The sequence below is a fragment of the Protopterus annectens genome, chromosome 11.part0, assembly GCF_019279795.1.
Source record: "Protopterus annectens isolate FY-2018-M chromosome 11.part0, PAN1.0, whole genome shotgun sequence".
NCBI classification, from domain to species: Eukaryota; Metazoa; Chordata; order Ceratodontiformes; family Protopteridae; genus Protopterus; species Protopterus annectens.
In genome coordinates this window covers 191806608-191833502 of record NC_056745.1, presented here as the reverse complement: position 1 = coordinate 191833502, position 26895 = coordinate 191806608, and the positions used below count along the sequence as shown (strand labels likewise).

General features: G+C 38.2%; 1 protein-coding gene across 1 annotated transcript in view; it reads left to right on the top strand.

Annotated features, from left to right (window-relative positions):
- LOC122815260 (sodium- and chloride-dependent GABA transporter 2-like) overlaps nt 1-26895 on the top strand; it is a 942619-nt gene that overhangs the window by 766772 nt on the left and 148952 nt on the right. Inside the window, exon 7 of the mRNA XM_044087611.1 lies at nt 8748-8851. Coding sequence (XP_043943546.1) covers nt 8748-8851 — 104 coding nt within the window. The remainder of the gene's footprint in view (nt 1-8747; nt 8852-26895) is intronic.

The following is a 26895-nucleotide window of genomic DNA, read 5'->3' as shown; positions in this document are numbered from 1 at the left end:
AACAGAACTTGGAACCACATGAGATCACTCATAATATCTAGCAAAAGACAGTTTGAACACAAATGTCTTATAATTTGTGTGTTCATCTTGGTCAGTTTACAAGCAGTTGTGTTAGAAAATGGTCAGACTGTGTAGCTGTTGAAGTAACTCTGCATGAGATTTTTACCCTTGGGAAGTATTCTAGAGCAAAGCACCAACATTTTAGAAAAGTTGCCTTTATTAGATATCCAACCAGAAAGTAGAATTCATATCCTTTCAGTATAAAATTGCAGGAATAAGCTTAAATTGAGTAAATGCAGAGTATCTCTTATGCTGAAATATTAGACTTTGAATCCATTGCACTGTGATAAAATATCACAGAGTTGTGTGTATGAATAATGGAGAAACAATGCTTCTGTCTTTCAGAAGCAATGTATAAGATTTTAAGTATATATAAAGATTTTCTACAAAGTGCCAAAATTTAGTCATGATCATGTACATTGTCCAGTAAGATTCAAAAATATGATTCATCAATGCTAAGTCCACTAATTGTCAAGTTTGCAAAATCTATCAGTAATAAAATAATGTCTATATTTCTGAGATAAAGAGGATTCAAATATAAAGTCTACCTGTTTGCTGTATTTGAAAACTCACATCCCTAAGAAGTGCAAACACTTTAGGAATCCACCCATATAAGGTGATAGCTATGGCTTAAATAAAAGCAATCTTTCTTCATATAGTCTGATAAAACAAAAATAGATATGCTGTGAGATGTCACAAGCAGCAGAGGAAGATTTGAAGATTTTATTAACCAAAACCACAAAAAACAAACAGCGCATCCAGCTAAGAAGACCAATAACCTTAAAAAGCCTCAATACCTGATGCAGAAACTCAGAAAAGATTGAGACCAAGTAATAAAACACACTTTAATTCATTTAAGTTGAGGGCTTTCTTCCACAAATTTGGGACTTTATCAGAACTCAGATGGTTGGTCTTGATCTTTTCTGAGTTTCTGCATTGGGTATCAAGCCTTTTTAAGATTTTAGGAACCAATTAGACCTTCTCCAGTACGAAGACAAAATAGCAGGGTATGTACAACAGGTAGTGCTTAATTTAGTATATCACTGAAAGAAGGGGCGTTCTTCTTTCTGTACAAGAAATTGAAGGGAAAATGTTGTTGAATATACAATTAAAGAATACAAAAAAACTTTGGTTGTGCTTTGCATGAATTGTATTAATAATAGCTATAGCTCCTTTTAATGTTAATGGATTAAATATAGAGAAGAAACATTCTGTTCTGAATTATTTAATCCATGAGGAATGCTCTATTGCTTATTTACAGGAAACACATTGATAAGGAGACTGTAACACCTTAAAGCTAAAAAGAAGGTGCTATTATTATATCTACAACAATTCTAAACATATAGCTGAACATGTAATAATATTTGACTCCTATAATGGTGACATTGTTCAATTTTGTAAGGGCATTTAGTAGAAGATACTGTTGATGTATTTATTAATACATTTGAACACTTTATATTTCAGTCCTTTGATGCTCCTTTTCAGAAATATTAAATTTTCTGGCATAATGTTTCCTCTTGGCTGACATAATTAGGATGTAATACATGGAGTGAACTCTGAAATTGAGGGAAAATAATTTTGCTATAGCGTTTTTAATATGTAAGAATCTAACCATGACAAGCTTGTTATTATTATTTTTTTTTATCCTTCTCTAACTGTGGTAGTCAATTTCATTAGTCTAGTAGCTTGTTTTCAGTGGAGACCTTAGTTTTTTTTTTTTTAGATTTAACTGTTATTAGTGAGCCTCCATTTGCCGTACAGAAGGCAGCCTCTAGAAAACTGCATTAGAAGCCTACTGACAATTTGGAAACTGTTACAAACTTTGCACTGCCAAACAAGCAAAAAAAAATGTGCGGCAAGGCAAGGTGTCTAACAGCTTATAAATCTGTTGCTTGATTAGAGGTTGTTTTTTCTTTTGAGGTGGTATAGCTTTTAAAGCTGTAAGACAGTTTAAACTACCACATCTGTTCAAGGAAGGGGAGTGTTAATGTATCTGGCTAGCTAGAATTCCCAAGATATGGTAAACAAATACAAAGATGTATGATTGGGTCTTCAATTGAAACTTCATTTATGTATTTCAAGAAATTCATCCCTCAAGCTTTGATTTCATGGTGAACATTTTTGGAATCCATTTCCTGAACACATAGAGACTGACTGCAATCAGGGACCCCAGTCATAGTCTTCTGTATTATAGTGCAATCTTTGCAGGGGTTGGGCATTTTCTTTAATTCTTATTTTCCAAAATCCTTCCTATATATTTAATACATCATGCTAAGATATTTAAAGGAGTCTAATTTCCACCTACCTTTCCATTTCCTTAGAATCAACTTAATTGATGACTATATTAATTGACAAAACTTTCTTACAGTAACCCCCTCACACACACACACACACACACACACACACACACACACACACACACACACACACACACACACACACACACACACACACACACACACACACACATGGTGGTAGAGTAGCAAACCTCTCACAAATCCCCTCACACCACTATCATGGTACTGACATCTAGGTTGAAATAACAGACTTTTGTATTTCAACATGCATTTTCTGAGGAATAAAAAGTCTGAAATAGGGGCAGGTTTTTAATATCACTCTAATAAACTCAGAAAGTTACTGGAATAATTGTTTTTGCGTCAAGCATGTATTTTCCAAAGAATAGCATTGTCGCCTCACAGTTAGACGTTGCCCATTCGATTCTCAGTTAGAGCGTCTTCTGTGTGGCGACATGTGTGAATGGCATTCCTTCATTGAAGGTTGTGCGTTAGGCCCTGCAAGCCAGTATGTAAAAATCTACTGCCAATCATTAGCAGACCGGAGTTCCGCTGTGGCGACCCATTCCGGGAAAAGCCGAAAGACACAAACAATAAAGTCTGAAAGTCAGACAAAGTTGCTGGAATAACAGTTTTTTTGCCAGTGTGTATTTTGTGAAGGACAGGAATTCTGAAATAGGGACAATAGTTTAAATATTCCTCTTATAAATTCTGAACAATAAAGACACTGGAGTAACGTGTTGATGTGTATTAAATCAGTCATGGTAAAACTTGAAATGCAGTTTTATAGAGGGACATGCCCACATGTATATCCCAGCCTGGGGGGTGGGGGTTCTCTCAGTAAGTTACACTAGTAAGTTAATATTAAGTTTACATAGTTACATATGCTGGAATTTCTAGATCGGATTTAACAGCAAATAATGAATTATTAACAAAAAATAATGCACAATCAGATTTAACAACAAATAACTTATTAGCAAGAAAATAATTCTCTATCACTGAGTTTTTCAGAGGTGGGAGGCTTTTAAATATTATATATAAATGCTTTATTTACCTCTTCAGTGGCTGTAAATGTCAGTCACATCATTTTATGTCACAGTCTCGATTCTGAAATATCTTGTTTTATTATGAATTAATAAAGTAAAAATACATTTAGTTTATTTTATAAAGCCATTTTTATTTATGTTAAATAGTCCAGTCATGTATTTTACTTTCCATATTATGCATTGTTTGCTTCCATCTTTTGATGACACAGTTGTGAGGCAGAATTGTAGTTGTTTTTGAAGATTTTTCAGTCCTGATTAGCAGTAGTGCTATTACAGAACAAGTTAAAAAAACTTTGCACATGATCTTTAATGAGATAAAGAAATATGCAATAAATATCAAATGTGGAAACATCAACAGTGCAGTGCAATTCAGACGCATTGGAAATTATATGTATTTTGTCTATCCATTCCTTTGACCGTAAGTGATGTTTTACACATAGCCCTGTGAATTCAGTTTCAGATGAATGTAACCATTTGCAGCAGTAACTTTATTGGAAGGGCTTTAAGAGTGACAGGTAAAACGTTTCTGTGTATTGCTACCTGAAAGTGCATTAGAACAAAGGATGGAAGTTTGTTATGTTAAGCATAGAAATGTACTGCAAGCTGTGATTTTTTCTTAGATAGATAAGGTACTAAGGCACTCTAGGTTGTGCAGGGTTGCTTTAGTAGAGAGAGATAACCTTTGTTGTGTGAGGATTTACAGGACTCACTGATCACTGTGGAGCTAAGCTCTTCTCGGTAGCGGATTTATTTGCAACAGCATTTTTTTCTGAAAATCTAAATCTTAAAATGTTTAACTTTCATCTTTTAGTAAAGATAACATTTGAACAAGTAACCAAATAATCTTTATTATGCCTAAGCAAGATATTTTCACTTATTTGCATTTTTTATGTATAAATATTTTGATACGTGTATATCTGAATGAAATGAAATAAGGAACTCTTGAGAAGAACAAAAGGGAGAACTATAACCTATATGTCTTACTGATACTTTTTACATGACTATTTGGAACCCTAAACCATTGTGTTTATAAAAATAATGCATTGTTTTAGAAATTTAACATGCACATGTTGATAAAGGAAGTCTCTTCATTAACTGTCACATGACTGTCATGTAGTATCTGAGTCTTTTTGGTAGAAACATGCCCAAGTTATGCTTCAGAGTCATTCTGTTTAGCTATATAACCTTTACTGATTCTGAGGTGCATGGCAAAAACCTATGAAACAACTTTTGTTTCTTTTTTTTTTTTGCACCACTCCCAGACCAGGACTCAATTGCATGCACCATTTAAAATAAAACTTGGCGGATGGTATCTTGACATGTAGCACTTTTAAGTATTTTTGTTTTGTTTGTATTTTTTGTTTAATGTTTTATGGCTGGTATTTCTGTAGATTGTGTTTTTGGTTTGCCTTTAAGGAAATAGATGCTGCACAATTCTCTGACCTTCTGAGCTTGATTTTAACGGTATGTACTAGTGTGCCTCCTGACTGCTGCTGACCTCATACGAAGAGGATACACGATTGCACTATGGAATGTACTGCTGTATTTTCAAGTCTAGGCAGTAATTTCACAGTAAAGCTGAATACAGTAAACACAATTATATAGCAACACCACCTGCTGTCATGTGTTTCATGTCTTGAGAACAGAGTTTTCATGAAATGTGTCTAATATTAGACAAGATTAAGTTATTGGACAGATGACTATATTTAAGGGGAAATAATTATGGTAGCTAGATTTGGATTAAATTAAAATAACAGCAATCCTTAACATTTGATAACTCTTTACATATTTATAGTAAGTTAATACAAATTAATTATGAAAACTATTTTGACAAATTGCAAACATGGAATAAACTAATAAACCAGGATGCTAATTAAACTGTAAAACCATATGGACAATCTTAAATCAGTGCTTAGAGTAGTGGAGTGCTTCTTTCTAAACACAATAACAAATAAAAAAAAAAAAGATTCTGGCTGTTGTTTAGGAAAAGACGGCCACACAGTTGTGATGGAGCAGCAATTGATAACAGATTTCTTGTTTGTTTGTTACTAAAGAAAGCAATTGTGAAGAGCAGGAACAAAATACAGGAGAATGTGTACACCTCACAATCCAGTGCTTCCAATTATAGTATCTACGATGACCCACCACTGGACCAGTAATCAAGGAGCCTCAGTCCTCACCCGTGGCACCAGTGGGGGGCATACACTAGGAGGATAACAGGTACACCCACAATATTTCCAGATACAGCTCTCTGGATCAAGTGCAATCTCCCTTAAGAGCACACAGAGGCCACAGTCAGTCTGAGGATGGTTTCTCACTCTTTCTCCAGATCCCCAGTAAGACACCCTCAGTGGTACAGCTATAGAGTTGAGATCTCAGCTGAGTGGCCAAGCCAAGACCTCCAGCACCCTCTCTGTCTAACCATCATGTGCATCATATCTCTGCCCAAGTAGTTGACACACACATTCTTTGAGGATTGATTTACACAGACACACACACACACACACACACACACACACACACACACACACACACACACACACACACACACACACACACACACACACACACACACCTGGAAAAGGCTGGCAGACGTTTACTAGCCATGCCCCCTTTTTCCCAGACTATAAGGTAGTTATCACTGCCACCAACCAACTCCTTATCAGCTGCTTTAAGGCTCTTAATAAAGGGTATCCAATCTTACTGTGTAATATTAATATTAATAAAAATGGTAGTTTGACTAAGAGCAAGGCTATTAGGAGTGGCCCACAAAGCATCACCAAATAAACATGCAAGTACTCTCAAAACTTAAATATCTCAAAAAGATCAACCACAATGAAATATTTAAATATATTTAATAATAAATAATAAAAGAACAAGAAAATATTCAGCATATACTGACAGCGATATCAGAGTTCAAAACTACAGGAAATATTTAAAACAACATTGCAGGACAGCCTCAAATAAATGAAGAAAAAACATCTAAACTATGCTTCAGTATATTCCTGATTGAATCTAAGAGAATTACTATACCCTACTTAACTTACTTAAGAGCAAGGCAGATGTGGTAAATGAATCTTCTTTAGTTGTTGTCAGGCCTTAGACAGAATACAGAATGCACAGTCTCTCTCAGATACATTTTAAATAAATATCCCAAATATTATTACTGGGATAGCTTGCAGAATGACATGATTTCTTGTCATCTTACTCTATCCCAGGTGAAACCCCCACTGCTGGAAGCTAGCAGTATTTAACATCTACCTGTGAAAATACATAGACCTCAGATCTTTGGCAGATGCTGGAAATCATAAAACAATTGCATTCCTTCACATTCAAAACTAGTAATTATTTTACCTTAAAGACAATACAGAGAGCTCTCTAGTATAGACATTCTGTCTGTAGCTACCATAAAGTAATTTAATTTCAGCTATTTTTCTGAAGATAACCAACTGTATTCCAGTTTCCACTGTCAAAATACATACAATATACAGTTATAATAGTGCATGTGCATTTCTGTTCTCTTCCAGTAGGGCACACTGTGAATCCATTTTTAAGCTCAGTACTTTACAAAATACCTTTTTAACATATATGTCTGTACAGACCAGTTTGATATACACATGACATATAGTTCTAATATATTTGTAATACAAGCATCTTATATAGATCATGTTGATATTCACAAATAATATATAATTGTTTACCAAATTCCAGATAGCTGTGCTGGCAGTATCTCCCTTTGTCACAGTATCAAAGGATATAGACAACTCTAAACGTGTTGCTTTCTTTACTGCTAACTAGACTATTGTTAGAAGTAAGACATAAATGTTATTTGAAGTGAGTAACACAGGAGACCAAAGCCTCTTCTAATGTCTTTCCGTGGTCTATAATTATATTTGACCAGTGATAAGAAAAAACCTGATCTGTAATACACAACACCCCTTGACATGAGTAACTACTAATGGGAGGATAAGTACATTGTAGGAAATAATTCATGGGACCCTTTTCTAGAAATGTGCTTGGCTGAATAGTTTCACTCAAATATTACATTATGTACCATGGGCAACCATGGTGAAACATGCAGGAATGTTACTTCAATCATAAAAGAGCATTCTAATGTTGTTGTTTGTCTTTCGGCTTTTTTCTGGTAAGGGGTCACCACAGCTGAACTCCAGTCCACTAATGATTGGCAATAGATTTTTTTTATGAAACGCTGAGATTGCCAGCTCAACGCCCAACCTTCAACGAAGGCATGCCCATTTACGCATGCATGTCTTTCGAATAAAAGAGCATTCTAATATGACAGATAAAATGAAAAAAATATGAATCATTTCTTTTTTATAGACCTACAGATCTGTATAGATACATTATCAGACAATTACATCAGAATGGAACCAACATTTGGCTCTGTCTTTACGTACTAAGACATGCATTGCTATGGTAAATCTGAGTAACAAAACCATGTCTTTAGTGAATAAAGCAATACAAAATTTAATTTATTACAAGCATATTTTCACCATTTGAGGTCTGAAGAATGTTTCCAGAAGTATCAGATTTCTGTTAATGTGGATTTCAAAAGCAGGTCAAACAATTTAACAGCTTATAGTCTCATGAACATATTTATGTATTTTTAGATAGAAGTAAATAATGTATTGTACTTCATAGATTATTGGGAAATGTATTCCTTTAGCTCCAGAAATATGGACATTGTGAAATCAGTAAATTTTGAATTTAAATGGTTATCACAATAAATGACTAAACATAGCATGCTGTTGGAAGAATTGAGTAAACATTTGGATAAGAATTTTGTTGTCAGTAGTAGATGGTTGAAAAAATCTATATCATGTCAAGAGGATGGTGCAGAAAGGGAGGCTTGTAGGGATATTTTGATGTACAAGAATCAATCTGGCTTGTCTTTTCTTATAAGAGAATAAACAAAAGGATACTGCACTGTTGAACATTTGGAAGTTAAAACTATTAATTGTACCTGTAAAATCTAATGCTACTACATTTTTAGTAAAGTATGTCTTACAAACATCACAAGACAAAGTCCTTAACAGTTCATTTAATACCTCATAAAGTTATTATTTATGGCTGGTCATTATTCCATTCTGTTTTTAGTCAAGTTATATATTTCATGTTTATCCTGAGTTTTTTTAAGTTTTTACAGACAAAAATGGAAATAAACTTTCTGTCTAGTAGCTTTATATGTTCCATTCTGTTTTCTGTTGTAATAATAGGGCTACCTTGCAACATAATGGGAATACGTTGATTGTTTAGCCTTTCATAATTAGGTAAGGTTCTTTCTGTATAGAGTGTAATCTCATTCTTCCTTGTAATTCATTTTCAGGTATGGATGGATGCTGGTACACAGATCTTCTTTTCTTACGCAATTTGCCAGGGTTGTCTGACTGCTCTGGGAAGTTACAACAAGTACAATAACAATTGTTACAGGTAAGTAGATGCGTCATAGAGAATGTGTTTCTACTTTGCAGCTGTCTTTCTTTTCTCTGATTTTCATGAACTGTACCCATTTGGCTGAACTGGAAAAATGAATTTTATGCACAGCAGTTAGAACTTTCATGCATTTATTTGTTTTATTTTTTTAACCTTTGTTTAAGTATATTATTAACAGTGAAAGTTAGGTAGACAGGACTAATTAAGTAGAACACTAAAACTATTACAATGTTTAGTCATACGAAAATGTTAAACCTTTAAAATACAGAGATAAGGTTAAAGCTGATACAGATTTTTTAATAAATATATTTAATAAGCAAAGGCTTGGAGGGATCAATATATTATTAATCTAGACATTTTTTCAGGTAAAGTACTATTGGTAGCATTATGCGATAATTGATACGGTGCCCTATTTAGGTACATAGTGAGTGATATTGTACTTATTTTTTTTTTTTTGTTTTGTGAGGTAATAACATTCAGTGAGCTATGCAATCATGTCGCAGTATATAGGCTGTCAGGATTAGACTGCCATGTATAAGGTTAACCTGTGACCATTAACCTTTTCTAATGAACTTTATATTTATAACATTCTAATACATTAAGCTTATCCATTTGTTTCCAACTTCTGTTATCATATGCTGGCTTTCAAAATCCAATTGTATAATAAGTCAACCTTGCGAGAATCTGTCCATATCTACTGAAGTCTACAAACCGTCTATATACAATCTTGCTGAGTCTTTGTAATATATTTCACAGACACTTATGATATCAGAACTCTTCAGGTATACACACATTGCATGTTAACACAGTTAAGTAATAACATCCCTCCCATCTAACTCGAAACAGCCTACCATTATTACAATACCAATTTCATCTGTTTACAACTAATACCACCCTGTCTCTCCCCTTCATACCCTTTCTGCTACTAGAGGGCCAATTCCATATTTCATTGCCTTCCCCCTTCTTTGCTTCCATTTAACTCATCTTTGTACTTCCTACCCCACCTTTTCTTTTTCAATGCATACTCCAGTTGTTCTCTTTCTCGTAGCATTTCTTATCCTTCCAAGCCTACTTTAAGTACTAATTCTTAATCTCACTTTTCTCCTTCAAACTCCGGTGCCCTATTTAGGTACATAGTGGGTGATATTGTACTTATTTTTTTTTTGTTTTGTGAGGTAATAACATTCAGTGAGCTATGCAATCATGTCACAGTATATAGGCTGTCAAGATTAGACTGCCATGTATAAGGTTAACCTATAACCATTAACCTTTTCTAATGAACTTTATATTTACAACACTCTAATACATTAAGCTTATCCATTTGTTTCCAACTTCTGTTATCATATGCTGGCTTTCAAAATCCAATTGTATAATAAATAAGTCAACCTTGCGAGAATCTGTACATATCTACTGAAGTCTTCAAACCGTCTATATACAATCTTGCTGAGTCTTTGTAATATATTTCACAGAAACTTATTTCTCTCTCTCTCAATTATCCTATTTCCCATCCATTCATCAGTATTTTTCTTGAAGAGTGCTAATGAGGAACTTTGTTTAATATAGATAGGTAGTTTATTCCAGAGTATGGGAAGTCTCTGGGACAGGAATCTATCCCTCTGGCATGTTCTGTTTATTATGGTGACAAGGTTTAGGTCCCTAGAGCATCTAGCTCGGAGGGATTGAGATTTCTTTAAGTGGATCATGTCCAACAGCTCTGGGTTTGACATAGCTTTGTAAGTTAGGCAGAGATCACCTCTGAGTAGGCAATATGTGGCGGAGTAAAGCTGGAGTTTTTTGAGACGGTCTGCATAGGGCATCTGTTTGAGGCCGGCAATCCTCTTTATGAGGTATTTCTGCGGCCTTTCCAGTTGTTGTAGATGTCTTGTGAGGTACACACCAAAAATGGCATTGTACTCTATAATGGGTCTAATGAGTGATGAGTAGAGGAGAACAATGACCTCTTTTTTTCTGGATGAGAAACCTTTTGTGTTGAGGTGTGTCACATAGAAGGATTTCCTGACTACTGTGGCAATGTGATTATCAAAGGAGAGACTACTGTCCACCTGTATCCCAAGGTCTCTTATCACACTTTCGGTGTTAAGTATACTACTGCCTATGTTGTAGTTCATGGGTACAGAGTTTTTACCAAAGGGGTTGACAGTGCCCTTTTTGGCATTGAGCTTGAGGCCATGGCTTTGACACCAGGCAACTGTCTCAATGAGGCCCTTTTGTAGGATGTCCACATCGTTAGGAGTTTTGATTATGGCTCCCAGTTTGCAGTCATCTGCAAACTTCATTAGCCAAAGACCTTCTGTGTTAGCCTGTACTTCAGAGAAGTAGATACCAAACAGGAGAGGACCCAGGACTGAACCCTGTGGTACTCCACTTGTCACTGGTCTGAAGTCAGATTTGGAGTCTGCTACTTTCAACGTGTGGGTTCTGTCAGTGAGCCAGTTGGCAACCCATCTTGTGATATAGGGATTTATACCTAGTTTTGTGAGTTTATCTATAATTCCAGGGTGGGGGATGGTGTTGAAAGCCATGGCAAGATCTAGATAGGCTATGTGAACCACCTTACCCTTGTCTGTGGCTTTGGTGACTGCTTCAAAGAAGTCTGTCAGGTTTAGGAGACATGATCTGCCTTTTACAAACTCGAACTAGGTGGGGTCCAGAGTTTGGAGATTACTAATGTCTTTGTTTATAAGTTCCATGATGATACGTTCCATGACTTTGCAGACCAGGCTCATCAGGCTAATGGGGCGGTAGTTCCCGGGGTCCGTGGTGGCTCCCCCCTCATGGAGTGGGATAACCATCACTGTGTGCATTCAGCAGGCACAAAGCCTGAGGTGAGGCTATGATTGAACATGGTACTTAGGTGGAGTGCCAGTTCATTCTGTAGTTCATGTAGAACACAGCCTGGGATATTGTCTGATCCCATGAATGCTGTGTTCTTGGCTTTGGAGAGTGTGGTTTTTACCTGTGCAGCTGTAATTACAGGAATTTTGCATTCTTTTGGTATAGAGATGGGCTCTTTAGTGGGTGAGAGGGGGGTAAAGTTAGCACTGAACCTATCTGCCAGGATGTTGGCAATATCAGTTGAGTCTGTATATTTAGTACAAACAAGCTGGGCAAAGACAGAAGCCACAAAAAACAAACTAGTAGTAACGAGTCCTAAAATCCAAGGTAGAACACAGTTTAAATGTTAAAAGGTTTATTATCAACTTAAACGCTTTTTGTCACCTATAATATGGTAACTTCATCAGTATATTTAGTGCCATTGTGCTGTAACTCAGTGCAGATCTGAGTGTTGCCATTGAGATTCTTGACATAGCTATAGAATGCTTTGTGGTTGTCTTTAGAATCAGTGGCAATTTTGTTTTCGTAACTAGCTTTGGAGGATTTTATCAGGGATCGCAACTTCTTACTGAGGCTGACCAGGTAGCTCCTCCACTCATGGGATTTTACTCTCTTTTGCAACAGTTTCTTCCTTCTGTTGTACAGTTTGTTTATGGCAGGGGACCACCAGATTGGCTTCCTCTTTTTGGAGGATAGCATCTTGGTTCTGTTTGGGATAGCCCGATCCATGCACTCATGTAATTGCTTATAAAGTGCAATTATGTAGGATTCAGTAGTCGTAACTGTATTGTCCATCTGCATGGGTGTCATGAAGTTCGCCACTTCTGTCTTAAGAAGCATGAAGTTGGCTTTGGAGAAATTTTTTACCATGGTTTCCTTAATGGGGGGGGGGTGGAGGCAGGATGTGGATATCTAGGGTAATTAACTTATGGTCGGATCGGACCAATGAGGCATTGACTTCAGGTGTGGAACACCGGTCACTCATGTTGGTAATGACTAGATCTAAGAAATTGTTGCCCCTGGTGGGGGTGTGGATAATTTGATCCAGGGCATTGGAGTTTATGAATTCCAGAAAGCGTTGAGAGTAGGAGTTGGTACATGAGTAGTTTTCCCAGTTAATGTTGGGGTAGTTGAAATCACCCATTATTAGGCTGTTTGGTTGAACCCTAATATTTTCCAGTACATCAAGAAAGGAGGAGTGGGAATCCTGGGGCATGGTGTGTGATCTGTAGCAAGAGTCTGAATGTTCAAGAGACCTTGTGACCCCCCTCACATCCTAGCCCCTTTTTTCTTCCATAAAGTCTGAATCTCTGTTTTTCTCTTTGGTAGCAGATTGTTTCAGACAAATGTGTTATGAAAATTATTCATCAAGATTACAGATGGCAGTGGAAGGAAATACTTCCTTTCCAGGAGATCATTTCTTATCCTGCAAATCTGTCTCTTTTGTATCCACCTGTTCTTTATCACATGCCATCCCAATCTATGAAAGAGTCAGTTCTTCCTTCCTAAATGGGGAAGGGGTTTTATTCAAGGATATACCTAGTGCCAAAGTAAGAAAATGCTTGGAGAACAGTTCTGGATCTGTCTTTCCTAAACCTGTTTGTGATAGTGCACATATTCAAAATGATGACATGTCATGTGTTACCTCCTTTTCCTCTTTCAGGTTTTCTGGTAATACTAGACTTAAAGATGCTTATCATCACATCCCTATTCATCCAGACTTCAGATGTTTCTTAAGGTTTTGTGTATATGGATCACATTATCAGTTCTTTGGATGATATTTACATATTCAGATGGCTTGCATATCTTTGCAGAGTGTTTTTCAAACTGTCAGGAATCTCTATTGGATGACAGATCTGTTACAAAAGCTGGGATTCCAAATGAGCATTCTTGAATCCTTCACACAGGATTGTGTTCCTGGGATATCAGTTAGACATTTCAGTTCAAAGGACTTTACTTCCACAGGAAAAAAAAAACAGATCTTTATTTAGATCTATTTCTAAGGGTTTCCACTCAAATTTGGTTCACTGCAATTTAATTCCACAGGATTTTGGGTCTCATGGCATCTTTGATTCTCTTGGTAACCCTGGCAAAACTCCACATGAGACAGATAGAGTGGTATTTGAAAGGACTTTCATCCCGGCAGCAATACCCTTTGTCTAATCAAATCCTAGTGCTGGGTTTTAACAGAAGAGAAATCATTTGGTGTTGACAACAGATGTCCTTAAATCTAGATCTCCCCTTCTTCCTCCCTTTTCCAAAGCAGTTAGCCACCACAGAAGCTTTGGACTTTGCTTGAAGAGAAGTTTCAGGTGAGATAAAAGTGCAGGAGGTGTGGGACACCAAGGACAGATGCAAGCAAGTAAATATCAAGGAGATGTTTACTCTAATCATGGCACTCAACTGTATGAACCATCTTTGGTCCCTGGAACCTCTTCAAGTGGCTATAGATAATGCCACAGTTGTGTGGTACATCAACAAGTAAGACAGAACCGGAGTGTACCCCCTTTGCAGACTAGCCATGTTAGCTTGGGATATAGCTTCACAGCACAATTTCACTCTACAGGCATCCTACATTCCATCAGGGCAGAACTGTTTAGCAGAAAACTTAGAACAATCAGGGCAGACTCTTATGAAAGGAAACTAGATCGGGGGTCTTCCAACATTTGATCTATCTGTGGGAAGTTCCACAAGAAGACATACTTTCCTCCTCACTCAGCAGTTAAGTGTCTTTTAACCTCACTCATATTACAATCTGCAAAGAATGTTTTGCCTCCTTTTGCTTCTTCCTGCATTCCTTGATATTCCCATACCAGCCTATCCTCTAAATCAAACTCCACTTTTAACATCTCCCAGTCTTTTCTCTTCTCTCCTATAAATAGTGTTTTGTCTCCGTTTACTTCTTCCACTACCTCCATGATACAGTTTCCTTCTTCCTCTCCTTCCTTGTTCCTGCTGTGGTTAAAATTTATATTCTTATCTCCTCTATGTATTCTAAAAAATCTTCTGCAGTTTTCCTGACCATTGTAGCACTAACCTGTCTTTTGGGGTTTTCAGCAACAGATCAGTAATGTCATCTATATACAGATTCTTATTTTTCTTTGTGTAAATTATGTCCTTCCAGTCTCCCAAATATCCTTTATCATCCAACCTCAGGACATTTACCACAATTCCCGATTGCAAATTGTCGTTAAGACTGTAACTTCCCACCCTTTTTCTTCCTTTCTTCCCATCATAGTTTTCTAATCAACCTATACTTTATCCCAACCCAAATCAACTCCCTGAACATCTGCTTTACTTTTTTCAACAAATTATCATGTGGCAATTCCCCCCAAAAACTCTCCTTCATAAGTAAACTGTGACATAGTAGACAGTTTTAAAATTAAAACTCCTTGTCCAAATCTAGTTGTAACCCTCTCCACTTAAACAGTTGTGTCTTAACTTTGTCTACTGTTTTACTATGTTACCCTTAGTGATTGTTCTACCAAAGAGCCTGTCCAGATACTAAAATATCTCATCCCATCAGGGACTAATCAGTTGTTCAACCATTGTTGTGCTTGCTCTTCTTCCTATGTCACCCTTAATATTTAAATTTTTTCTTAATTAACCTTATATCCCAAAACTTCCTGAAAGCCTATAATATCTGCCATAAGCTTTCCTTAGCTTTCTTCCTGTTAACCAGCATCAATATACATCAGTGCATAACTTTAACCTTTTCTCTTACGTCTCGCATTCATATCCTTTCACTCTTTCCTTTTTTATACTTTGCTAGGTGTTCCAGATATACTGCAAACAATAAAGGTAAGAGGGGGCAGCTTTGTCTGGTCCCACTCTGTATCTTAAATTCCTATGATAATTCTGGCCTTGTTTTTACTTTCTCTTTGGACTACTTATAGATGTTCCATATCTTTATCCATCCTCCAAGAAAACCCACCTTTCCAGTAAAGTAAACAAATAAATCCATCATACCATTATCAAAACACATTTTTAACATTTAACAGTACTAATGTCAATTCCTTTCCACAGGACTGTGGTATTTTTTTCTTATTGGTTTAATGTCAATTCTTGTCTGTTGTATGTCCTCCATTAACAATAGCCTTGAATAACATTCTAAGTAGTTCTTTGCCTGCAGTAAAGCTTTCCTGATCTAACTTCTTCAGTAGTTCTTTTTCCTGCAGTAAAGCTTGCCTGAGCTAACTGTATCAGTAGTTCTTTGTCCTGCAGTAAAGCTTGCCTGATCTAAGTGCATCAGTCGTTCTTTGTCCTGCAGTAAAGCTTGCCTGATCTAACTGTATCAGTAGTTCTTTGTCCTTCAGTAAAGCTTGCCTGATCTAAGTGTATCAGTAGCTCTTTGTCCTGCAGTAAAGCTTGCCTGATCTAAGTGTATCAGTAGCTCTTTGTCCTGTAGTAAAGCTTGGCTGATCTAACTGTATCAGTAGCTGTTTGTTTGCAGTAAAGCTTACCTGATCTAACTGTATCAGTAGCTCTTTGTCCTGCAGTAAAGCTTGCCTGATCTAACTGTATCAGTAGCTCTTTAAAGCTTGCCTGATCTAACTGTATCAGTAGCTCTTTGTCCTGCAGTAAAGCTTGCCTGATCTAACTGTATCAGTAGCTCTTTGTCCTTCAATACAGCTTGCCTGGTCTAACTGCATCATTTAGGTCACTATTTTCCTCAGTCTGTTAGCCCGGATGTGCATAAAACATTTATAATCATGGTTTAGTTTTGATATCAGTCTATACAATGCTGGTATATTGGGGTCTTTGCCTTCCTTAAAGATGGCCACAATTAGAGCCTCCTCCCAGGAAGCTGACATTGAATCCCCTACTAATATACCATTGAACAATTTAGTCCATCCCTGTGTCACATCTATGTTATAAATATTCAGAAATTTTAGCGGTAAACCATCCATACCAAGTGATTTCCCCCTAGCAATCCTTTCCACACTTCCATAACTTCTTCTGTTACTGGATCTACCAACCTACTACTATACTCCTGGTCAATCTTCCTCGTTTTCAGTTTTTAGAAACCCATATTCATCTTGTAATCCTTCATTGTGATCCTCTTCCATTGAATATAAAAGCTGATAATATTCCTTAAATCTCTCCAAAATTTCCTTTAACTTCATTCCCATCCTCTTCTCTTTCTCTCTAGAAGAAGTTGAAATACTCCTCATTCAGCTTCCTGCTGCCTTAAATTTGTCAGCAATATTCTGATATTTTCACTGCTTTCAAAGATTGCTCTGCAAATACTTTTTCCATAGCAATTATTTTTTCCACAGTCTTCTGTCCTGTTTTCTTTGAATTAATTGTCTGATCTCCCTTTTCCTCTTACGCCTTACCGTTAAACCTCTCCTGTTATTCTGTTGCATCTCTCCCAACTCCTCTAACAGGATATTTTTTAACTCTTTCCCATTCTGTTCCCCCACTTATCTTCTCTTTTTTGTAATTCCTGCCTAGCTGTCCTCTTCTTCTGCACCCACGTATCTCCATTTTCTTCCTTATCATCCTCCGATATTCTTTGCAAATCATTTTTGCCCATTCTGTTTCCCTCTCCTTATCCATAACAAATGCTTTTATTCTCCAGTGCCTAGCTAGACCACCCTTTCCTTCCTGTGAGACTACTGTCATTACTCTATAATCAGAGATATGCACAGGCTGTACCTTAATCATCTTCACTGATCACATATTCTGTTTCAAAATAAAAGCTTTGCCTATTCTTGACCAATGGCTACATTTCCCTGAGTAGCAGGTATAACGCTGCCCTTTCCTTTGAATCTCCTCTATCTTCCCTACATTTATCCATCCTACACTGCTGATAAAGTTTCTGAGAAATATACCTTCCTTGTTTATCCGTCTTGCTCTTGAGCCCTTCTGTACTTCATTTGTCTTTATCATGAAATTCTAGTTTCCTACCACTAGAAAAACACCCACCTGAAACCTTAGTAACCCCATTAATATCTTTCTTCATTTCCTTACTTTAATCCCAAGCAGTATGTAAACTATCACTATCACCACTATATATTGTACTCCCCTGCAGTTCCCTCAATCCCTGCATATCTACCCTTTCTATCCTGTATCCTCTCCTGTCCTCTGTCTTAAATGGCCAGCTCTTCTTTACTAACAGTGGCAGCCCTCTTTGTCTTCCATTTCCCCAGATAGCACTCTTCCTCCTGTAATTGTTCTCTGCTCATTCAGATATAAATGTGTTTGCAGTACAGCTGTCACCTTTGCTTTCCCTCTGCATTATATATAGGCTATCCTCTGTCTGTTGGTCCATATCACTATACTATTGACATTCCAAGAATTACTTTGAATATCCATATTCATCAATCAGCCCACACATTCTTCTTCTTTTCCTTCTCCTACACTGCCCCTCCTCATGAAATTTGAATCTCTGGCATCCACCATAGCATTTTACCCATCCATTTAACTCCTTTTTTATTTTTACTTTCATTTTAAAATAAAATTCCATACTTAATCTGTTTTTTTATGCCAGCTTTCCCCAGGATAACTATATACATACATAGAATGTTCTCTGCCTCATTCAGAGTATAGTCCACTCCGAATCACTAAAGTGCCTCAGTTCCCCTAAAGTCTGTCATTACTATGGCAGTGCATGAATTCTGTTAGTATATTCGCCTTGCTCTGCCTGTGTACTTCTTTCATACCACCCTTATCATCCTCAACTGTTTGTTATGCTCACTGTGCCTATGTCAGTTTCTCCTATTTATCTCAGCATTTTCTGTCTGGCTGGTCCTTTACAATCCCTTTATATGTCCTTTATACTCCTCCTTATCGTTCTTCTTTGATGACTCAAGTAAAATTAAAACATGTCCTACTTAAATGTATTTTGTTCTTATGTGTATGTACTCTTCATAATCCCTCATGTTAAGCCCTTTTCACCTTTGATTGGCATTTCCTCATAACCCTTACTTTTTAACTTTCAGCACTTGCCGTTAGTTGTACTGCCCTGCCTGGTCTTAATCTTTTGTTATTTTAAAATGTAATGTCTATATTGCCTTTCCCCTCAGGAATAACAAGGCATTTCAACTCTGCAACTTATCTGGGAGATACCTCTCTCTTGCAGTGTAAGTTTTCCCATTTGGCTTCATTAAAGACGATTTCAGAAACTAGAAATTCCTTTTAGCCATATAAAGATGCTCTGAACAATGGCTATTTTCATCACTGATTTTTTTTATGTATATCCTGTTCAAACAATGGAGTCCAACAATAATTTCTGTTGCTGTTAAAACTCCTCCCAATTACTTTCCATTTGGTATTGGCCCTATGCATGCCTAATCCTGTTCAAAGTTGCACCTGTCATGATCACTAAAGCTTTCCTTTTACTATCAGACGAGACAGTTGTCTAAACTTTCCTTCCTACTTTGCCCAGCTGCCCTATGATCTTCCACTGGCTTGCACTCTTCAATACTGACCCGATCCAATAAATGTTCCTACACTCATTCTTGACACAATCTATGTGTGAGCAATATAATCTAAAGACGATTTTTAATGCCATTGAAATCCCCCACCTGCTTCCTGCTTGATATAAACCTGATGTCAGTTATGCATGTATAAGTACTACAATTAACATTGAAATGCCCTACTCCCGACTCTCAGCTTACTATCTGCCTTAGTTCCTTTCTGCCTCATAAGCATGAACACATTGAATTATTGATTTTATATCTATCTCCATTATTGTGTGTTAGGACAGGTGCATGCAGAGAATACCAAAAAAAAAAAGAATGAAAAGAGACTCTTAGCATTTCTTAAAGAGAAAGAAATAAAGAAAAAATAACTCTGTAAAACTTTGGTAATATATATTTGCTCCCGTTTCCTCAATCTTAATACACATCTGCTTCCCAGTGTCTTTTAGAGTAAGGTACCCCCCCCCCAAAAAAAAAAAAACCTGGAGAACAAATCCAGACAGTTCACTCCAGCTCTGTGTAACACCCACTGCATGCATTTTAACTAGTACTGAGAGCCAGTAATTGTTGTAGATAAGTAACAATATACTTAGATAAGGAAGAATGATCACTCAGCAGTTCAGATCCAGTAATTGTCACTAGTAGTTGCAGATGAAATAGGATATATCCCTTCCACATATTCAGTTCAAACAGTCTGAAAAGGGTACAGTTGTTTTGTAAATACCTGTCCCTCAACACGTTTACCATCTGCCCCTTTGCAGTGCACTTTTTCTTGCTTCATATACTATAACTGCTTTTTCCCTCAAATTCTGCTGCTTACAAAAAGTGGAAAATAGTCCATTTCTTTGGTCGCTGATAAACCTCCATCTTCCAACCCATCTTCAGTGGCCACTCCTCCATCTAGTTGATAGGGTCCTTCTATGTCACTGCTAGCCAACTTAATGCATCTTCAGGACTGTTAAAAGATTTGGTATGTCCTACCTCAATATTGCAAGGTACAACAGTCTTCATCTTATTTTTCCTCTCCTTGTATAATCAGATCTCTTGATTAAAAGCACTTCTCTTCCTGATGGTCTCATAAGAAAAGTCCTGATCTACACTCGTGCCTCCCCCACCAACTACTTTCTTGTTACCTGTAAACAGGCAAGTAGCTGCTCATTCATTTGATATGTGGAAGATCTAACAATAATTGGTCTCTCTCTGTGGCCTCCACACTGTTCAAGGCACCCTTTCTGTCTGAATCTGTTCAGGATCCATCTCCCACCACTCTGCTAGTGGTTTATGTATAGCTGTGTTGCAGTCATCTCTCTCATGTCTTTCAGGAACTCCTACCAATTTTATGTTTTTACAGCTTGCTCTGTCCTACATATAAATACTTTTGAATTACAGATAATTTAGTCTCACCTGTGCTGATTTTAAATATACTTTCAGCTTTTCATTTTCCTCACCTAATCCCTGAATAGCATACAAATGATCATTTAGTGCTTGCAGCATATCATCCAGCCTTTTTTCATGCTGTAATAGATTTTCCCACAGTGTGGATTTGGCTTCATTAATCTCTTACCAAATAGTTAAGAGAGATACCTTGTGGTCTGGCTACTCCCCATACTTGCAAATCACTGTAAATAGCTTTTCTCACTTTTCTCAATTGGCTTCCTCTTTCTCTCCTTTTCCTCCATTCAAACAAACGTATTCATGCACTGTATGAAGGTAATGCTTTGCTTTTCCAACTCTTTTCTGCTTGCAGTCAACATAGCTACAGCAGTCAACAATCACATGTAATAAGGATGCCGCTGTACAGGATATCCTCGAACATTAACTTTTGTAATGCCTGTTTCTGTACCTCAGTGAATATATTTCACGATGCCAGTCAGCAAAAGGGTTATCACGGTGGTTTAAAGTAATCAGTAGTTGCAAAAGCCATGTTAATTATGTCGACAGACATAACAGGCTTACTACAGCAATGAAGGTGGCTGATGAGTATGTTTTGTGGTACTTTTTAACTGTTCAGACTTGAATAAAACAGTAATTGAATTCAGTTCAGAATACATTTTGAATAAAGTGTATTTATTTAAACTGTATTTGCTTTAATACTGCTACACACTCAAGTGGACTAGTTTGCACTGAAGCTGAATTGTTTTCAGTGCTGTTTTGCTGCTTTTCTGTTAAAAAAAATCTAAGCTGGTTTCCTGCCTTTACTCTAACTACACTAGTCTAGATTCAGATTTCCTGTATCCAGGACTGTTTGTAAGCTTCTGAGCCCCCCAAGCTTTTCTGTGTTGGAGGGAAGCCTTCTAGCTTATCAGTGGGAGTGTTAAGCACTAGGTAGCCTATCTACCACAAGAGGAGTGGTTTCTGGCCAAGAAATTGTAGTTTATTGGCCGAATGGGCAGTTTTTCCATCTCTTTCAATTTTCTGGTTTAAAAGCCTGTGTTTGGACTTTCCCCGCCTTTCCTGTAACTAGTCTAGTTCAGTTGCAGATTTGTTGTATCCATGACTGTATGTAAGCTTCTGAGCCCCCCAAGTTTTCTGCATTGGAGGGAAGCCTTCTAGCTTATCAGTGGTAGTGGTAAGCACTAGGTAGCCTATCTACCACAAGAAGAGTGGTTTCTGGCCCATAAATTGTAGTTTATTGGCCGTTTGGGTAGTTTTTCATCTCTTTCAACTTTCTGGTTTAAAAGCCTATGTTTATGCTTGTTTCCTGCCTTTCCTGTAACTAGGCTAGTCCAGATACAGATTTGCTGAATCCAGGATTGTTTGTAAGCTTCTGAGAGGTGCCAAAGTCTGCTCTTCAATTTTTCCCTTAGATCTGCTAGTTCTCTCCTCTCCTGCACTTTTACTAGCTTATTAGTCTAGCACTTTACCAGACTTCTTGTAGCAATTATTGTAGCACACAAAAGTGTTACCAGCACTAAATGTTTTACAAGGAAACAGCTCCAGTACTTATTATTAATGTCCACCCCTTCAGGCATGTCTAAAGGTCAGTTCCCTGTGCTTTCTCATATTAAACTGGAGAACTTGGGCATCTTGAGGCAATTTAGCAACTGCCTCATGTATACTGACAACCCTCTCCTCCTCTTACCTCCCAACACTCAGACTTGCAAGAGATGCACTTATATCCAAATTGGAAGCCACACACTCTCCAGCCAAGAACGGAATAGCTGGTCAAGAGAAGGTCAACACTTGCACCACACCACATAGAACACATAGCCCTCCAGAACTCACACCAGCACTGCCTTCACATAAAAACACAAACCACACACTCACCTTCGCGGAAGCTCTCAATAAAAATCTACCCAAACAGCAGAGACCTCCAAGGCAGAAATGCACTCGACCACCACAACAAAGCACTAATCATGAGACACATAGCTCTCCTAAACAGTGTGCCACTCAACCAAAGCCCCTAAGGCAAAACAGCATGCTGAACACACTAGTCATAGGTGACTCAATAGTGAGGCACACTGATGTCCCACTCACTAGGTTGAATAAGGAGAAAGTAATAGCTGACTGCTTGTCAGGTGCCAGGATCTGCCATATAATGCACGCACTCAGGTCCCTCAACAACAGGTGCAAATATGACTCTGTCATTCTACATGTGGGTGTGAATGACCTGAGACATACCTCCTTGGACTACATGAAAAGAGACATGGAAGAGCTCTTGGATTATGTAGCCCAGGCGGGTATGACCCTAGCACTGAGCATCATCCTACAATCACCCAGAATGATACCACAGTGCAAGCAGAATATGATTGATTTTACCAATTGGCTATGTTTCTGGTGTCATTCTAAGGGGATCCAGTATCTGTCTGCCTGGGATGACATGATTGACAGACCTCAATGCTTTGCCAGAGATGGTCTGCATTTGTCAGCCCTAGGCTTCCGGATACTGGCCAAGGTTCTTGCCACCCCTATAGTGCCTTTTTTAGGCAGTGTTCCAAAGACCAAATTACCACTGTAACAGCTACAAACAAATGCAATCTGAGGGTCCTGCTGCTCAATGCTCGAAGTCTAAATCTCAAAATGCACTTGCCAAAAGCACTCCTTAAAATGGAGAACATCTACATTTGTGCCGTAACAGAAACCTGGTTCAAGGCAGCAGAAAGCAACCCTGCACTACCAGGCTATAACTCATTCCACACCTTTTGGCCCCAGAACTTGGACCGAAGCGACAAAGGCAGTGGTGTTTCCATATTCATAAAGGGTGCGCACACCTCCAGACTGGTAGCCCAACATAACACATCTGAGATACTTGAGATGCAGCTAACTTTGGGTAAGACAGCGATTCAGGTCATAGCCTGCTATAGGTCCCCAACCATGACCCAAGACTCACACTCCACGTTCCTAAGCACTCTGGAGAATATAAGGGTCCAACCTAACACTCTCATACTGGGTGACTTCAACTACCCCTCCATTAACTGGGAAAACTACTCATGTACCAATACACTTGTTCAACATTTCCTGGAATTCATTAATTCCAATGCCCTGGATCAGCTCGTTCTTACCCCCACTAGAGGTAGCAACATCCTTAACCTGGTCATTACTAACATGGGTGACCGTTGCTCTACACCAGTAGTCAACTCCTCCCTGGTTAGATCTGACCACAAACTAATCACCTTGGAAATCCACCCACCCCCCCCAAAGGTAACTACCATGAAAAACTTCCCCAAAGCTAACTTTGGGATCCTAAAAACAGAGGTGGCTAACTTCACGGCACCCATGCAAATGGAGAATAGTTGCATGACCACTGAATCATACACCAATGCACTATATGAACACGTACACAAATACATGGATCTCACTATACCCAATAGAACCAAGACACTCTCCTCCAAAAAAAGGAAGCCAATCTGGTTGTCCCCTGCCATAATCAAACTCTACAACAGAAGGAGGAAACTGATGCGGAATAAGGTGAAGTCCCAAGACTGGAAAAACTTCCTTATCAGCCTCTACAAAAAGATGAGATCCGTCATCAAATCCTCTAAAGCTAGCTATAAAAACAGAATTGCAGCAGATAGTAAAGATAACCACAAGGCCTTCTATAGTTATGTAAAGAATCTCCATGGCAATACCCAGATTTGCCCCTGAGCTACTGAACAATGGTACCGCCTATACTGAGCCAACAGATATTGCCAATATACTGGCCGACAGATTCAGTGCCACCTTTACCCCTCCCCCCCCAAACAACCAGTCACAATACCAGTATAATACCAGGCACCCAGTATTACTGCTGCACAGGTTAAAACAGGATTGTCTGAGCCCAAGAATACAGCTTCTATGGTACCTGACAATATCCCTGTGTGCCCTGTTCAATCACAGCCTCACCTCAGGCTTTATCCCTACCGAATGGCGCACTGCTACAGTTATGCCACTCCACAAAGAACATGCTGGAGGGAAAGATTCCTGTCACAGAGACTCCCCATGCTTTGGAACAAAATTCCTAACTACATTAGGCAGAGCTCCTCACTAACACTCTTCAAGAGAAACCTTGACGAGTGGATGGGTAACAGAAAATACACCCCTGGGATCACTTCATTGGCTCTTCTTGACAGAGGCTCAGTTAATTAATCAATGGGGTGGCGAAAGCTGACACACTCTGGCTAGGCTTATAAATGCCCTCGGGCAGATAGCCTAGTACCTACCTATGAACCTATGAACAAAGGAGGAGTGACTACAGACCCTGGGAACTGTTGCCCCATTAGCCTGACAAGTTTGATATGCAAAGCTATGGAACACATCATCATGGACCTAAAAAACAAGGATATAGGGAATCTCCAAACTCTGGATCCTACACATTTGGTTTTGTGAAGGGTAGATCATGCTTTCTTAACTTGGTCAACTTCTTTGAGTCAGTCACCAGAGCTGTGGATGAAGGCAAGGTGGTTCATACAGCCTACCTTGATCTGACCAAGGCCTTTAATACCATTGACCACTCAGGAATCATAGAAAAACTCACTAAGCTAGACATTAACCCCTATATCACTAGGTGGATTGCAAACTGGCTCACAGGTAGAACCCACAGTGTGAAAGCAGCTGACTCCAAGTCAGACTGCTGACCAGTCATGAGTGGAGTCCCACAGGGTTCGGTCCTGGGTCCTCTCCTGTTTGGTATCTACTTCTCTTAAGTCCAGGCCAACACGAAGGGAATCTGGCTGACAAAGTTCACAGATGATTGCAAGTTGAGAGCTATTAGTAACTCCCCAAGTGATGTTGACATCCTACAGAAAGGCCTCACTGAGATTGACTGGTGTCAGAACCATTGCCTTAAGCCCAATGCCAAAAAACATGTCGTCATCCCCTTTGGGAAAAACCTAGTTCCCATGAATTACCACATCGATGGTAGTCCACTGAACACAGAAGGCTTTATAAGAGATCTGGGAATACAGATTGACAGCAGCCTCTCTTTTGATCACCACATTGCTACTATGGTCAGAAAGTCCTTCTATGTGGCACATCTCATTACTAAAGGTTTTGCATCCAGGAAGAAAGAGGTAAGTACAATGCCCCATTTGGGCATGAACCTCACTAAACACCTGCAACAACTGGAGAGGCCACAAAAGTGCCACACAAAGAGGATCCTAGGCCTTAAACATTTGTCTTATATGGACAGACTCAAAAAACTACAACTATTATCTGTCTAATATTGCCTATTTACAGGTGATCTCTGCTTGACTTACAAAACCATGTCTGACCCAGCTCTGTTAGAAATTATACATCTAAAGAAATCCCAATCCCTCCTCACCACATGCTCCAAAGACTTCAACCTCATTACCACAATTAACAGAACATGCTGGAGGGACAGGTTCATAACCCAGAGACTGCCCATGCTATGGAATAGACTTCCCATGCATGTCAAGCAGAGCACCTCACTGGCCCTCTTCAAGAGAAATCTTGATGAGTGGATGGGAAATAGAAAATTCATCCCAGGTATCACTCCAGTGGCTTTACTCGACAGAGTCACTGGGAACTAAGGTCTGGTGGCACAATGCTAGGGTAATCCTATGGGCTAGGCTTGTAAAGGCTCCAGGGCCATTACCCTAGTACACACCTATGAACTTATTAACATATGTAGTCTTTATCTTATTTAAGCAAACCATACCAGCAGACAGAAGTAGTTTGTTTCAGGGGTAACCAAAGAGCTCCATGTGGTTGAGCTTAGTCACAAGGGCTTGCAAGGAAAGGCAGTGTCTCACACTCCAGATTATAGATCAGAGTTCATTATTAGCTCTGGTTAGATAGAAGTAAAATCACATGGGAAGAATTTAAAGGACTGGCTATAAAGTACTTATTAGCCAGTAAACTAATTACAAGAAGCCAAAAAAAACTATACTACTATCAGAAACATTGGAGAATGCTTATAGAAATCTTAGGTCAAAACTGATTTATGAACAAGGGACTACAACATCAGTATTATTCTTTGTAAATAAGGGAAACTAAAGATATTTAGTATTGTAAAATGTTTACCCACAACAGCAATGGGCAGGTCATGGTAATACATATAAGATGAACATTTAAGGTGACATCAATGTATATAGTGTACAGTTAGTACAAGATATAACATAAGTTAGGCAGGCTAGAATGTCTTGATGCAAGTGTTTTAATGTCAGATTTCAATATGGTGTATATTATTTCTGTGTAGTTTTCTGTATTATAGCGCAATATGAACAGCTTGATTGTTTAGTTAATTTTGCATATTGTTAGTTTAACACTGATGGTTCATGTTATATATACTTTATTAGGATTACTGCAACTTGCTATTCC